This window comes from Tympanuchus pallidicinctus, unplaced genomic scaffold (assembly GCF_026119805.1).
Source record: "Tympanuchus pallidicinctus isolate F22 unplaced genomic scaffold, pur_lepc_1.0 scaffold17, whole genome shotgun sequence".
In the NCBI taxonomy this organism is placed as follows: domain Eukaryota; kingdom Metazoa; phylum Chordata; class Aves; order Galliformes; family Phasianidae; genus Tympanuchus; species Tympanuchus pallidicinctus.
Window position 1 is genome coordinate 2,344,160 of NW_026294690.1, and position 14,677 is coordinate 2,358,836.

Below are 14,677 nucleotides of genomic sequence, written 5' to 3' on the forward strand. Positions count from 1 at the left end.
CAGAACTCCACAGCAGACACTTCATTGCAGCCTGTCAAACCTCCATGTCTTTTGTCGCTGCGGAAGGCAGGAGGAATCTTCCACCTCCCTCCTGTGTCTTCTTGTACAAACAAGCTTCAGGATTTTTCCCCCACTGCCTTGCTATGAGGGTCCTATGAGCCAAATGTACAGTAAGCTGGTCGCACAGGAGCGCTGAGGACCTCTCAGCTGCTGTTCATACATGCTGAGTGCAACAGGTCACTAGATGTGATGTCAGAAGGAATTTTCCCTCTCTCAAGTGAGAGGAGCACGGGAAGCGTGTGCCTTTCCTCTGAAGCGCGGAGTGACAGCAATGCTCCACATTTCTTTCTGCAGCATACAGTGCTTTTTGTAGATATTACAGCTTTAATAAGAGTCCTGAAGCTGCCCTGTGGTTTGAGGGAGAATGGGGTGGATAATACTGATTCCTTCTGTGTTAAATACCTGCTTCCTTGCTGCCAGTGATTGATGCATAACACACACAACAGTCCGCTCACATGTCAATCTCACTTCCCACTGCAATCACAATCCATTTCTAATCAAGAACATTAACAACCCAGTAATAAGTCAAATGGAAACAGAAATTCACAAATAAAAGTTGCTGTGATCACAGCCATAGCTGTGATCTTGCATTGCTTAACTTGCAACACTTGAATTCAACCTCTCACATGCATGATCTTCATAACCTCACCAGAACGTAGCAAAAGACAAGTACCCTTTTTGGACATACCCCATCAAGGTACCCAGACCTCCAACATAAACTGAGCTGGAAAGAAAACAGACCAAAATCCACATCTGATCTACATTCTGCTCAGACTGCTGGTCATAACCACAGTTACACTGAAAAGCAGAGTTTCTGCAGAAAAGCAGCCTGTCGTTCTCTTAAGCAAAAGAAATCGTGCTTCTGCCTTCCCTGACACCAGAGGTATGCAGTTTGACTTTTGTCCAGCCTCAAGATTGGAGCTTTTACCGTCCAGTTCCAGCATTATGAGAACAGCTCTCACAGCAAGGAATGGAAAAGCAACCACCAGCAGACAGCACAGAGCACGAACAAACAGTCCTGGTGCCGAAGCTAACAAACATGACTCATCAAGTGAAAACTGTAACAACATTTTGGTGTGCTCCCACTTCTCAGAATAGGCCAGATGGAGTTTTAGCACTGGAATCTGGTGCAAAAGCTGGTAAAGCACTCCCTTGACATTGCTGGGAGTGGGCTGAGGACTGCCATCTCTTTCGCTGTGACAAGTCCTGTGCAAACCACTATGCTAATGCTGTGATAGCAATTGATCTTGCTATGGAAATGGAAGTCGTAGTATGCTCACTTAGGTGCCTTTATTCACGTAAGCTGGACTCATACAGACACTGCTTCTGTTTCCTTGAAGTAATTTCAGTCGTATCATCCACTTTCAAGAGTACAGAGGCAATTTCTGAGAGTGCATCCGCAGTTTTGTTAGTCAGCAGCTTGCTTAAAGGACGACTTCAAAAGCATCACAGCACATTAGTGTCATAAGTCCCACTAACTTTCAAACAGGAGCTGGATCAAAGCATTTCACATCTCCATCCCAAACCACCATCTGACCACACAAACAACCTATCAATTGAAGCAATGCACTAGCTGCACTACAGCTGATTTACCACAACCCTCTGAAGCATCACGATGCTGCAGTGATAAACATGTGCTTGTACAAGAATATATTTGGAATTTCTACAGACTTTCACAGAATATCAAACAATCATGAATGTAACCACAATAAAAAACATAACCAGGGCGTAAGAGCAAGCCAGCAGAGCTCTGCTTGTTGTTTTAAGATGAATCTACACCTAAACATAGAATTAGGATCTCCTTGTTGTTAGAGGATTATCTGCTAAGATGTTGAGAAAACAGAGCCAGATTATCTTCACAGATAGAGCAGCATCTGTATCCTGCATTCAAGGACTACCTGAAATCTTTCTATCTCAAAGCAAAATTCTGCCTATAAGCAAATGGATCGTGCAAGATGCCACATCACACAGGACCATGCTTGGCATGTTAACAGTAATAGAGAAAAGACCACTGAGGTGTTGCTCTGGCAGCGAGCGCCCTAGAACACAACAACAGTCCTATGGAAGAAGCAGAGAGCAGACATACCCATGGCACATGCTGCATTTCACACTCACAAACAAAAGCTTTCATATATCCCCGTATTTCCAACAGCCATGCTGGGCCTGAGCAAAGGCCACATGTTGCTGGACGCTGCACAGCTGTCTGAGGTACCCAGCAGGAGTAAGTGATGCACTGCAAGCACCAGTGGATCACCATACAGTCAGACAGAAAGAACTGGACATGGATCTTGGCAATCACTTATAGATCGAGTTATTTAAACCAACTTTGGGAAATGACATTATTCCTTAATGTTAGACAGCTTAAGCTCCTGACATTTCATATAGAACATTTCATACAGACATTTCATTGCATTCCAGCAGAGAAATACCTGATTACAAGGCACTAGAGATCTACAAAGGAAGAAGGGATATTTCAGAGACATAGCATCACACAGACTTGCTAATATCAACTGGCAAAAAAAAACAAAAATGTAGCCAGAATATAACTGCCAGGGGGCCGCAGAGAAAACAGTTTCAATTTGGAGAAGAGTACAGAAGGATGCTTTACCTGGAACATCCCATTTATAGACAGCCCACGTCAGCTTCAGCGCATGGAATGAGTAACTGCAGTACACAACATCCACGTCTGCAGATAACCCTGCTGGCCACCCGGCACTGTCAGCAACCAGAGACGCTGCAGAACTCTTGCTGGTGCATCTGCCACATGCTTCAAACAGCTCACCAGAAGCTGTCCTCTGGTTACTACAGAACAGCAACCCAGCAGCAGCATGGAAGCATGCAATCCTCACCTACGCCAGTGGGACTGAAGGAAAATAGGAGGGTAAGATTTCTGAGTGAGATCAGGAAGGCAGAGGGACACGGCAAGAAAGGATCAGATGAGTAGACCGAGAACACGCAGCTTCAGGACTCCTCCAGTTAAATGGACACACATTTTAAATAAGTTGGCTACCAGGGTTTGCTTCCTGAGACAGGGCAGGACAGAGCTGTGAAGTAGGAATTTGTAGTTTTAACTGACAAAGGTTGGAAAAGCCACGCTGGTGGTGGCTACCAGTAGCTGAAGGAAGTGTGCAAAGTCTTTAGCAGAAGATCCCTTACTACCTCCCGTGCCAAGGGAAGAAGGGACTCAGAGGACTCACATAAGCTTGAAAAGGTGAGATGACAGAAGAAGGCTGCTGCAGGACGTGTGCCCACACAGCGCTGCAGGTCACAGGCAGACCCTGCCAGCACCAGGACCTCTTGCTGCACGCTTCCTCCCTGACCTCAGAGGCTTGCAGTTCCTACCAAACATCGGTGCAGCGCAGCCATCAGTGAGACACGGGTGGGAATGAATACATGACTGACTCAATATGTCAGGCCTCGGTGACGGCAGGCCCTGGTGAGCTCATGATGAGGTCAAACACTGAATCAGACACAAAAAATACAAATGGGTTGTGCTGCCCGGAAATCCAACCAGAGAGAACTTTGCATAGGTCACCGGAACATGAAAAATTATGCAAGACACTCGTTTCCTAAACCAGCAGTATGCTGACAGAAGAAACACAGCCGAGGTGCACGAGGCTTCTCCCTCTCCTTGTGCACACACAAAGCTGAAGACTCTACAGGGTAATTCTAGAAATCCACGTGGTCAAAAGCAGGGCAGGTTCAACAGGGAAAAAAAAGATGCATGCGCAATGATATGATCCTAGAAAACTTCACAGCCCTCATAAACAACAGGAAAAGCAAAAGACTACGTCAGCTGATAATCCAAGGAGGAAATATTCAAGGCAAGACTCTCTCCAGTGCTCTTAGCCTAACAGACGAAGGGGTTTCAGACTATTGGTGGACACCCTCAACTGCTAACACCACTCTGAACTGCAGGTTAAAGCGACCATGGGATGCAGTGAGTTTGTCAGGTGAGTACATGATAGAAGGAAACGCCCTTGGGGTTCAGTCAGCCTCCTTTGCAGGGGGCATTCTGCAGGTTCTGAAGAAAAATCTCAGACTCCGCAACTCAGTACATCCTACCGAAAAGATAACAGTCACTTCTTGCACCCAGACTCATGCTTTCTCTTTAAAATCACAGCAGTGCTCCTTTCACTGAGTGCATCAGCAGCTCTCAGTAAGTACACACAGCTACAGGTCTCCAGAGCAGAAGCATTCCCAGGAGAACAACAAGCTCCTTCTGCATTTAGCTGGGAAGGCACCGAGATGTGACTGGCTGCTGCAAATGCTTTGAGGACAGAAAGTCCCAGGCTCTGCCTGCTGTCAAAGCACCTCGTGGATTTAAACACCAACAGCTCCAGCAAAAAGCTTGTGAAGGCTCATCTATTCCAGAAGCTATGTTCACACAAAATGCAAAGCGCTGCAGTGAATGGATATAGAAGGGGATGCAGAGGAGGAGAAACACACAACTGTTGTTCCCAACTGCACAGTGGTTGAATATGCTCAACTAAAGCAAGCACCCACAAAATACCCCTGTCCTGTGAGAAAGGAGCAGGGAAAAGAGGTAGCACTGTGCTCAGCAGGCAGACTGCATGGCACACAGGAAAACTGCTCTCCAACAGGCGCTGCTTGCAGTGCAGGAATGCACAGGGCAAGGCTGGGAGCAGACAGTCCTGCATGTTCCTCGAGACCCCCACAACAACACAGAGCAGGTATTTTTACAAGCTGATGCTACAGCTCTCCCATTTTTGTCCTCTTGCTTTAGAAACAGAAGGAAAGCATTTAGTTACTAGCAACTAAAGCTAGGCAAATAACACCACCAGTGTTGCTAAGGTTGGGGCTTGAGCGGACTTGGGAGATGCTTGCTGTAAAGTCGGTCAAGACAAATCATTTGCTCCTAAGCTACAAGTAAATATCCCAATTCCATCAACGTAACAACCAGATCCACCTCTGTGAAAACAGCCACACATCCAGGCAGCAAGCAGCAGCATCTCCCTGCCTCTCCTCCATCAGCTGCCTTTAAGACAAGCAGTGTGGTACAAAAAGGCAACTTCCTTTATCCCACTCACCTTCTTGAACCCAAGAACAAGGTCATTATGTGCATTTCTTCTACAAACAGAGGAGGAGGATGAGAGAGAATTCAAGTACCCAAACAAATCCACACATATACAGACAGCTGTGGGACAAACTGCCAAAGCTGTCCCTCAGGAAGCCAACATGGTGCCCACAGGCAGGAACACTGCTGCCCTGCAGCTCTGCCAAGCCTGACTGCAAAGGAAACACGAGATAAGGGACACACACACACTGCAATGTCTCAAAGAGAGAACGAAGGAGGAAAAGATTAATTGGGGAATAAACTGCATGACGTAGCAGACAGAAATCCCATTTTCCATTTAAAATATTTGTGCCTCTCAAAAGGAAAAGCAGCTCATCAGAAACAAAAAGAAGGCCTCATTAAAGTCAAACCACAATCAGCTTGTAACAGAAGACCAACAGAATCACCATAAACCACCAGGTTGAATGAAATAGAAACAAGTGCTGCACCATGTTCTGCAAAACAACAACAGCCACACTGTCCTACCAGGGACAGAGGAGCAGGCAGCCAGCTCTGTGCTCCCATTAACTGCAATCCAGCACAGCTCACATACAACAGATGGACCCTCTGAGCTGTGATAAATTGCCACCACCACCATCAGCAAGGCAGGAGTTATTTTAGTTACTTGAGCTGTGGCCATTAATGCAGGGGGAATAAAACTCTCTTGCAAAATTTGGGCAGCACAGAAGATGTGCGCTTCCTTCCTGCAGCAGATTGGCCCCAATGGATCTCAGCAGGCAGGTACACATGGTGGAGTAACTGAATGGAGGGTGTTGGACCTGGTAAATCTGCAGGTTGCAAATTTGGGAATGGTCTACGCAGAGTAAAATAAAAAAGATTTTCCAACAAAGGAAATAAAGACTACAGGGATGTAGGGAGGAAAACAGTCGTTCCTCAGGCAGGAACAGTTTAATAAGCTGTTTAAAGTGCATCAAAAAGGCGACGTCTGCAAAACAAATTTATTTCTAGCCTGCAGAAAACTGAAAAAGAGGCAGGCTGGCTAGTGAGTTGCTAGAGGCTGACACTGCTTCACTATTTATGCTGTCACCAGTGATTAAATTTGACAGAAGAGTCGATAACCTTCTGAAAATAACTGAACTATCAGAGACTGAGCTCCAGCTAACACAGGTTTAGGTCTTGCATCTTGTAGAAATCCACACCAAACTGCCAGTCTCCAGAGGTGATCTTACACTTCCACCCTGGAAGGCTCTAACATGGGCTATCCACTGTCTAAGGACAACTGAGTCGCACCACTCCCTTTCTGAATATCTCTATTTGGGTTTCACTGAGCACTTAAAAGTTAGCTTCTTCCCTGGCAGCAAGCCAGATACAAGCCTTTGTTTATATATTCCTTAACTAAAAGGAAAAAGGGGTTATAATCACCCAGTATGAAGGTCTACCCTAACTGCTGGTTGAAGGCCAGTCAGCACTTCCTCACGTGCACACAGATTTACTGGTGATCTTGAGGTACTCTGTCCAGTTTAGGGCCTGCTGCTTACAGGCTCTTTGCCGTAGCAAAGGACCTAATCTAAGTCAAGCACCTGCCAAATACATTAGGATGCTCAAGCAGAAGGCGGAAAGGAGATATTAACAATGGGAAGTGGAGGAATTCCCAAACTCCACACCTCTGTGTATTTGGGAATGGCACTTTGCACAGAGAGACATCATTTCAGGTGGTGAGAGCTAGGGAGGGACTATGCAGAGGCATCGGGTTAAAGGGAGGGACACACGTAATTATGTATTTCTCAGTGACAACATAGTAAACTAGGAGTTGTTGCAACACTGAAGGGAAGACAAAAGTTGTTACTGATGGTAAAAAGCAATGAATAATTCTGGAGCCTTCTCTAGCTGTGCTCCGCCTTCCACCATCCTGTAAGAATGTGCCAGGCTCTTTCCCAGCAACAGAATTATTTCTGTAAAACGTTTTTCTAAGTTGCAATACCTCTGTAACTGAAAATAGAGGCAAATGCAAGTGCTTAGTGGGACCTCTGAAACCCCAGCTGTGAAGACTCATTAAGTGTAAGCACATTTGTGCACTTGCACAGCTCGGAATCCGACTCATGACTCTCCTCCCATGACAGCGAGACACGGGATTCAGGTAAAAAAAGGCTTTTGATAACTGATCTCAATTCTTACTCAGGCAAATTAGGAGGAAGAAGGCAGCAAGAGAGGAGATGTGAGGGATGTAGCAAAGATACGGGAATCGATTGTTTTTCTTGGGTGAGCCCTCACCCACAGTTCCAAGGCACAGACAGGCTGGTGTGAAATGGAAATGATCTTTTATCTAACAAGTGTTCTGCATCTCGCTTCTGTCTACTAGCCCACAGCTCTAGCCTCAAATGTCAGGTCACAGCAGGCTCCCCTTGGGAACTTCTTCACGGGAGATTTAATCCATCAAGCACTTTTAAGGACCAGAAATGCTCAGATTTACCAGGTGCAACTGAACGTAGGGTAGTCCTCATGTCTGCAACGCCAGCTTGGCAAAGGACAGAGATGGGGGAGATGCACAATTAAGAATCTTTCCCACGCATGAGGCATATGGAAAGTCAGCTCAGAGCTGCATACAGAGCGCTCACCTACAATCACGTGTGTGCGCACGCACAGCCGGGGGAGGCAGTTACTGCTAGCAGAGCTCTTTCCAACTGCATTTCAGTGTGACTACAAAAGTATCAGGGCCAAAACCTACTTGAGGAGCCTGAATCCAGCCAGTGTGCTGACATATGCCGGGGAGGAGGGAGGACCATTCAGTGTCTGGCAGCTCTCTCACACTGGCATTTCTAAGCCTTTTACAAAGTTCCGGAAACAATATTTAAACCACAGCCTTGTGCATTATACAAGAACAGATCCTCCTCTGAACGGTTCAAAGAAACACAAAACCTCATTGGCTTTCCACCACCCCACCAAAAAAAAAAAAAAAAAAAAAGAAAAAAAACAACAACATCTTCTAGCAGCATTGACCGAAGTGTAAAGCAACCTGGTTGGCTTCCATGCATCCGATGGCCTCTTCCAAGAGTGAAAACTCCACGCAGACATAGCGATAGTCGTAACCTGGGGACAGCATTTAAATACAGACGGGAGTCGAGTTAGTGCCTTGTCATGAAGAAAGCCACAATCAATATTCAATTTCCCTCTCCCTCCAGTGACAAACCCTCTAACCACCACCCCTCTGCTCCAAAATGAAAAGGAGAGAAACCAGGGACTAGCTGGATGATGACTAACTGCACTTGATCATGAATTTTAATAGCGCAGTGTTCCCACTTCCCCTTGCACAACCCAGTGACAGGCACACCCTTCCTTAGGGCAAGAAATAATAGCTTTTTTTTCTTCTTTCTGTAAGGCACAGTGATTTTCCATGCTCATTTCACGTCTTGTACTGCCCTGGGAGCAGTGCTCTCCAAAGCAAGCGTTGGTAAGTCATTCCAAAGCACGTTGCTGTGAATGTATTTCACACAAATGGCCAGCATTTTAATTTGGGCAGTATTTCAGAAAGAACTACCATGATTCTATTACCTTTGCTATTTTCCCTCCAACACCTGTTCTTTGCTGAAGTCCATTTCTTGCATTATGAAACAGCACAGTGGAGCAGGAATCATAACTTCAGCTTTCTCACTCTGGCATTTTATTTCCAATAGATGTTATTGTACGTTTAGTTAAGAGAGTGTGGGAGCTTAAGATCCTCCCCCAAGAAACCAGACGCGAGAAACCAGAGAGGCTTTACTCTTCTTGCTTCCTGTTGATTTCTACTCCAGTTACCTGCACCAAAACGTTCTGGCCCACAGCAAAGTGCAGGGTGAGCACTACAGAAGTTAAGGCCATCCTCAGAGCCATCCTTGCTGTTGCAAGGAACTCCGAGAAAAGCTGAGCAACAACCTACAGTCACAACCTTTCTCTTCACATACCAAGGCCACCTCACTGCAGAACAGTGTTTTCCAGATGACTGTGGGCTGGCATGCCTCTACATGGGAACACAGAAAGGGGAAAGCTTGGTTCCCTCCTCCTGCTCCTGGTCAGGGGTGAGAGGAAAGCTGTGCTGTATGTGGGTTGCACCATTTTAGGCACCTCGCTGCGCAGGGGAAGAGCTCTTCTCCCTCCTAAGGATGCATGCCTTAACACAGACACATTCAGCCCAGGTATGCATCTGGTTACCACCGCTTCAACCTTCCATGGCAACGTAAACCCACACACACTTCTCCCTGTCAAGGCATTTCCAGTCTGCCAGAACACAGCTTCTGTGGCCCTCCAAAGTTACTCCAAAGGTCACTTGCTGCACTCACCCATTTTTCCTTCTGTTTCTTCTCTTACCATCTTCAAAGTTAACAGTTCAGAGACAAGGCTGTACAAAACTATTCCATCACCAAACCCTACTGTGTTTTATTCCGGGAGCTCTTCACACACCTAACACCACATTCCTTTGCACATTTACTGCTATAACAGGATTCCAATCTGAATCCAGCTCCAATTCTACTTCACACGGGAGTTCATTTCCCCACCACACATCAGTTGTGCCAATACGAGTATGCTGGAGGGAAATGTACGAGTGCTGCATTTCAGCTCAGTTAAAGAGGCCAGCCGGCAGTATATCATCAGTGGGGAAAGCAGCAACAGCCACTTGATGCTGCTACATGAAGTAGGCACCTGGAACTCGACGTACAGTTTCAGATGGCAGAAGTGACAAAAAAAAGCAAATTTGCTGACCTGCTTCCAGAGTGCTCTGCAGTTCCAGCCACACTCCATGGCCTGGGACAACAAAGCAATGCCTGCTCAGCAGCAGAGAGCTGCTCTCCAGGAGCAGTGCTGCCCCTTGCTGGAGCATGGTTTGCATTCTGGGCAGGCACCCGCTGCCTTATGGCACGGTACGCAGGCTCACGTAGTGTGTTTTAAAGTCCTATTCAAATCCAGAGCCACTTCTCTCCCTCCTATTTAGAACAGAGTTGTTTGAATGCTGTCAGCCTCTAGACCCCTGATTCCTGCTCACAGGGAGGATTTTCAAGAGCTGCTGCAGTCAGCACGCCAGGCTCAGGGTGCTGTCTTATTCCTATGTGCATATGAAGTAAGGGTACCCCAAGAGCCCAAAAGCACGACTGCAGAAGTTTGCACTCTTCAGCACGAGAAGCAGTTTGCACTCAAGTCTTGATGAAGCAAATGAGTGCTTCAGACATGGCTGTAACGCAGCATGACACCAGTGAGCCCAGCACTAGATGCGAGGCAGTGGAGAGAAACACTGCGCTCGGAAGTCTGTATGCTGCACAACCACCCCATGCATCACACAGAGACAGTGAAGAGGCAGCTTAGCGAGGTTTTCCTTGTATACTCTCCTTTCTCTACTCTCCCCACCAAACTCAGCGCAACTAAGCAGCACTGCTACAATAATACATAGGATAAGAACCAAAACCAGAAACTGCAACCCCAGACCCTGCCAGAAAGCTGCTCCAGGCCAAATGTTGATGTGCACGTCTCGTGGTTGGGTTGCACAGGAATGCATTCTGCAGTGCAGTCTGGCCTCCGTCACAGCCACAACAACGATGGGAGAGGGAGGCCTGGAGCTGCTGCCACAGTTCCATGAGAGCACCCTTCCATTTCACACCGTGCTGGAAAGCCCACTGAAATGGAGGCCAGCAGATCAGCAGCTCTGCTACACAGCATCTTTTCCCCACCGCTGGCAATAATCACATTATCCAGAGGACAACTCCTGAAACCAAACCGAGCACCCTGAGGTGGGCTGCAGAGGCTGCTGCTGGCTGCCCTGCCTCCCCCTGCCTCCCCTGCAGGGCTGGGTCAGCTCTCTGTGCCGCCACTGCTGAGCTCACACTGTTTTCCCCCTGAAGCCTACACACAATTTGCCCACCAGAACACAGCAATCCAGTAGCAGCAGGACAGAGGATCTGGGCAGATGCATGGGACAGAGCAGGGACTGACACAATAGGCATCCCAAGGGAAGCTGTCCTTCCTGGCACATCAGAGCCATGGGGCACCCAACGGCACTCTTCAGGTCTTAGTGATAAAACCAAAGCAATCGCAGTGGCAAAGCAGAATCACTGCTAATAACTACAGCACGGCTTTGTGACTCGAGGTGGCATAAATTCACTCACAACGCTTCATGTGAAGCTATAAGATTTGGTATCTTCTTAATTAGATCCTTCACTTGCTGCTTATCACAAAGCCACTGTCAGGGGACCTACAAAAAGGGTAGAATGGCGTAAGGAAAGCTTTGTGTCTCGGAAATATTTGTGATCAACATGGATTCGCTGTCAAAAATACACACAAAAAAACCAAATCAGCATGTTGCTGGAGAGTTTGTTACACTGCCCACATAAACATTCCAGGAGGAGTATGCAACAGTCCTCCAGCACTTGAACTCATGCAGTGGTTGAGTTGGTTCACCCTATGTATGCACAGTCCTCTCTGGATGTTTCCAAAGCACGCTTGGTTGTTTTCTACACTGGAAACAACAGTGATCTCCTAGTACTTAGGAGTAAGGATACATTTAAAGCACCAGGAAGCTGCTGTACAAACATTTGAATAAGAGATGTTTTGCTTTTTAAACATGCCTTTTAGTGAAAGGAATTTTGACAACAAATAGCAGGTCCTTGTTAGCATCCACAGTTGGGCTAAAAATCCTGAATGCGTGACTTAAAATTACCTTCTTTGGATTTGAATAAAAATATCAAAGACTTGTGATTTAAAATAAGACTTGCTTCTATACAGGCAAAATTTCTGCTGAACAACTGATACATAGCAATGTGTTATTTCTTGACAGTCTGTAACATCCAAGATCCAAATAAAACAAAACCATAACTTTCTTTTGATACGTGCTGTAGGCAGCATGGAGACATCAGAAATATCTCTCTGGAGTTCTGGGAGGCCAAACGAAAAGATCACATAACAGGAGTGGCTCTGGTCTGTGCCAAACTGAAAATACTTTGGGAAAGAAGGCACGATGGCAACATGGCAAAGGTATCCAACTCAAGAAAGCTGATCCAGCTCCTCCGTTCTAAGAATGCACATGCAGCATCACATTACCACCCTCCTTACCAGAGTAGGGGATTAGCAAACATCCAAAGTGAAATGTCACTGCTTTCCTGAAAACAACTGCTAGAAAGCTCCCGTCCCTTGTGCTGCAGTACAAAGAGCCTCTCCTACAGCTGGAAGAAAGGAACAACAGTGGTTTCCTATTAAAGTAGCTCTGTTAGCACACAGTCTTCTGGCAACCTGCTGTAACTTTACAGCTGGGCCAGATGCAGACACGCTGGGGGCCTCTGCTCTGCCATCACTCACACCTGCATCTGCCAGATGGGGCCAGGCAGCCTGAGGGAAGAAGATAATGATGGTGTCTCCCTGAGCAAAGCCAGCCTGCCAATGCAAGGGTGATGTTGGTGCTTGCTCTTCCCAGAGACTGCATGGCAGAACAGAACACCAGGTCAGAGAAGAAAGCTGCACTGCTTTCAAAGGCAACAATAGCATAAAGTGTGGGGTGAACATGAAGGTCTTCCCTCATTGGCTGACAAGGCATCTTGGAGTTGGACTTGATGATCCTTATGGGTCTCTTCCAAGTTCCAATATCCTATTTTATTCTATGACTTCTGCTATCCTTCAAGGGATCTGCAGTCTCACACACTGGTCTTCACAGCTGTGGACACTGGGTTTTGCACATTTCTCACAGAAAGAACCTGCTTTTGTGGGAGGTTTTGGCAGCACACCCATCACCCCACACAAGGCAAGGTGCAGACAGAGGTCACCTAGAACAGGAGGCCCAGGAAGCCTGTGGAGTCATCCATACCAAAAAGCAAATACCTCCTCTCAAGGAAATGTTGGGAAATATAGGACTCTCTCCATATTTCTGTACTGCTACAGTGCTCTATCATTAGCAGGTATGATACACCTAAAGCCTCCAAGAAGCCAGCACCTCTGACTAGGCACTGCGTGCACACAAGTCCTACCATGCAGCGAGGCAGCACAGTGCCTGCCGAAGGGAGCAGGGAAAATGAAGCTGACCGCAGGGTGTGAACATCAGGAGGGCACCCTGCAAGGAGCAGCCAGCAATCAATCTGTGCTGACACACACACGTACACTCAGAAGCCAAAAGCAAGAGCGCTCTCAATACCAGCTGGTAGATTCAGAGCTTCCATCACTTTGTCAGGATTCTTTTCTGCACGGATAAATTGGTCTTGAGAGATACGGAAGCTGAAAAGCTGTATTGGAAAAGCTCCCTGTTGAATAATAAAGAGAATAATCCACAAAAAGCCATGTCCCCAGTTCATTTCAAAGGCTGAGTGTACACAAGCCACACCTGGTTCATGGAAAAAAGGTGGTCACGTCATCTTGTCCCCCTGTATAAGAAAATCATACTCTCATGCACTCATTCATGACAGTGCTGCACAAGAGTACAACACTGAAACCAGAAAATATGAAATGCAGCTGTATTGTGGAAGGTATGATGCCACAGTCCATCTTTCTCCCTCCATCCAGAAGGAAGGATCTCCTCGTTACACGCTCCCAACATGTGGTCAGTCTACACTGCCCCATAAATTGCAGGGGCTGTGGCAGAGCACTCAGAGCACCAAATGGCTGCCCTCGACCTACAGGGCAGCAGCCAATACACGGTGAAGTGAGGAAAAACCCACAACGTAAGACATCACAACTTTATTAGAGACACATTACTACGTGATGTGTGTACAGAATTGAGGAACCTAAGGAAGGCTGGGGCCACCACAGAACTCTATGAGAGGACTGGAAGCTGCCTACCTGGGGAGGTTTCATAGAGAAGAAATGGGTTTTTAAATGCTGGCAATGTGTACCAAGGCCTCCAGCACCTGCCATTTAGCACAAACAACTCAGAAAAGCAATTAATCCAATTAAGTCAGCATGGTGCGAAAAACCTTGAAGCTTTACATTAGAGATGCAAAAAATAAATAAAAGCTGAACATATTTCTAAAAGCAGTCATAGAGAAGGACTGTGCATGTCAAAAGGGCTGTGATCATGTTTTATGGATGACTGTTTGTTTCTTTCTCTGTTGAGCACGCTGTAAATCATGAACCAAGGTCGATCACTATTGCAAACACCAACTTCATCAGTCACACTTCTCACTTCCTAAGCCATCGCATCACAGACGAAGACAGCCTAGCAAGAATGCCTTTTGCCTGTGCTGCCCTAAAATTAGGCAAGACTAGCCAAAAACCTACTGCCCCCACAGCTGGGAAACCTAGGTCCTTTTTCAGTCCTGGTCAGGCTACTTTGTCTACAGACAAGACTCAGCACCGACAGCACTCCCCTACCTCCTCAAAGACAAGCCCTGCAGAACCAAGAGCTCTGGAGATAAGCAGCTGACTTGGTCAAGCCTTAGCAGGAGGCTCCCAGTGTGCTGCAGTGCCAGCCTTAACGGTGAGCCAAGTTGTGTTCTGCATAATTAACACAACAGGCACCTCTGCAGCACAGCGTGTATTAGAGACATGTCATGTCATCCCATGGCACGCTCTTTGTAGCAAACTGAAGGATGTAAGTCTTTGTGATCAAACTCCATAGGGTTGGTACAAGTTGTCTTC

At 46.7% G+C, this 14,677-nt stretch overlaps 1 protein-coding gene across 3 annotated transcripts in view; it reads right to left on the reverse strand.

Annotated features, from left to right (window-relative positions):
* RBM6 (RNA binding motif protein 6) overlaps positions 1–14,677 on the reverse strand; it is a 53,409-nt gene that overhangs the window by 24,096 nt on the left and 14,636 nt on the right. For all 3 annotated transcript variants that reach the window (XM_052679301.1, XM_052679302.1, XM_052679303.1), the window contains exon 6: positions 8,112–8,185. In XM_052679301.1, the coding sequence (XP_052535261.1) occupies positions 8,112–8,185 (74 nt within the window). The remainder of the gene's footprint in view (positions 1–8,111; positions 8,186–14,677) is intronic.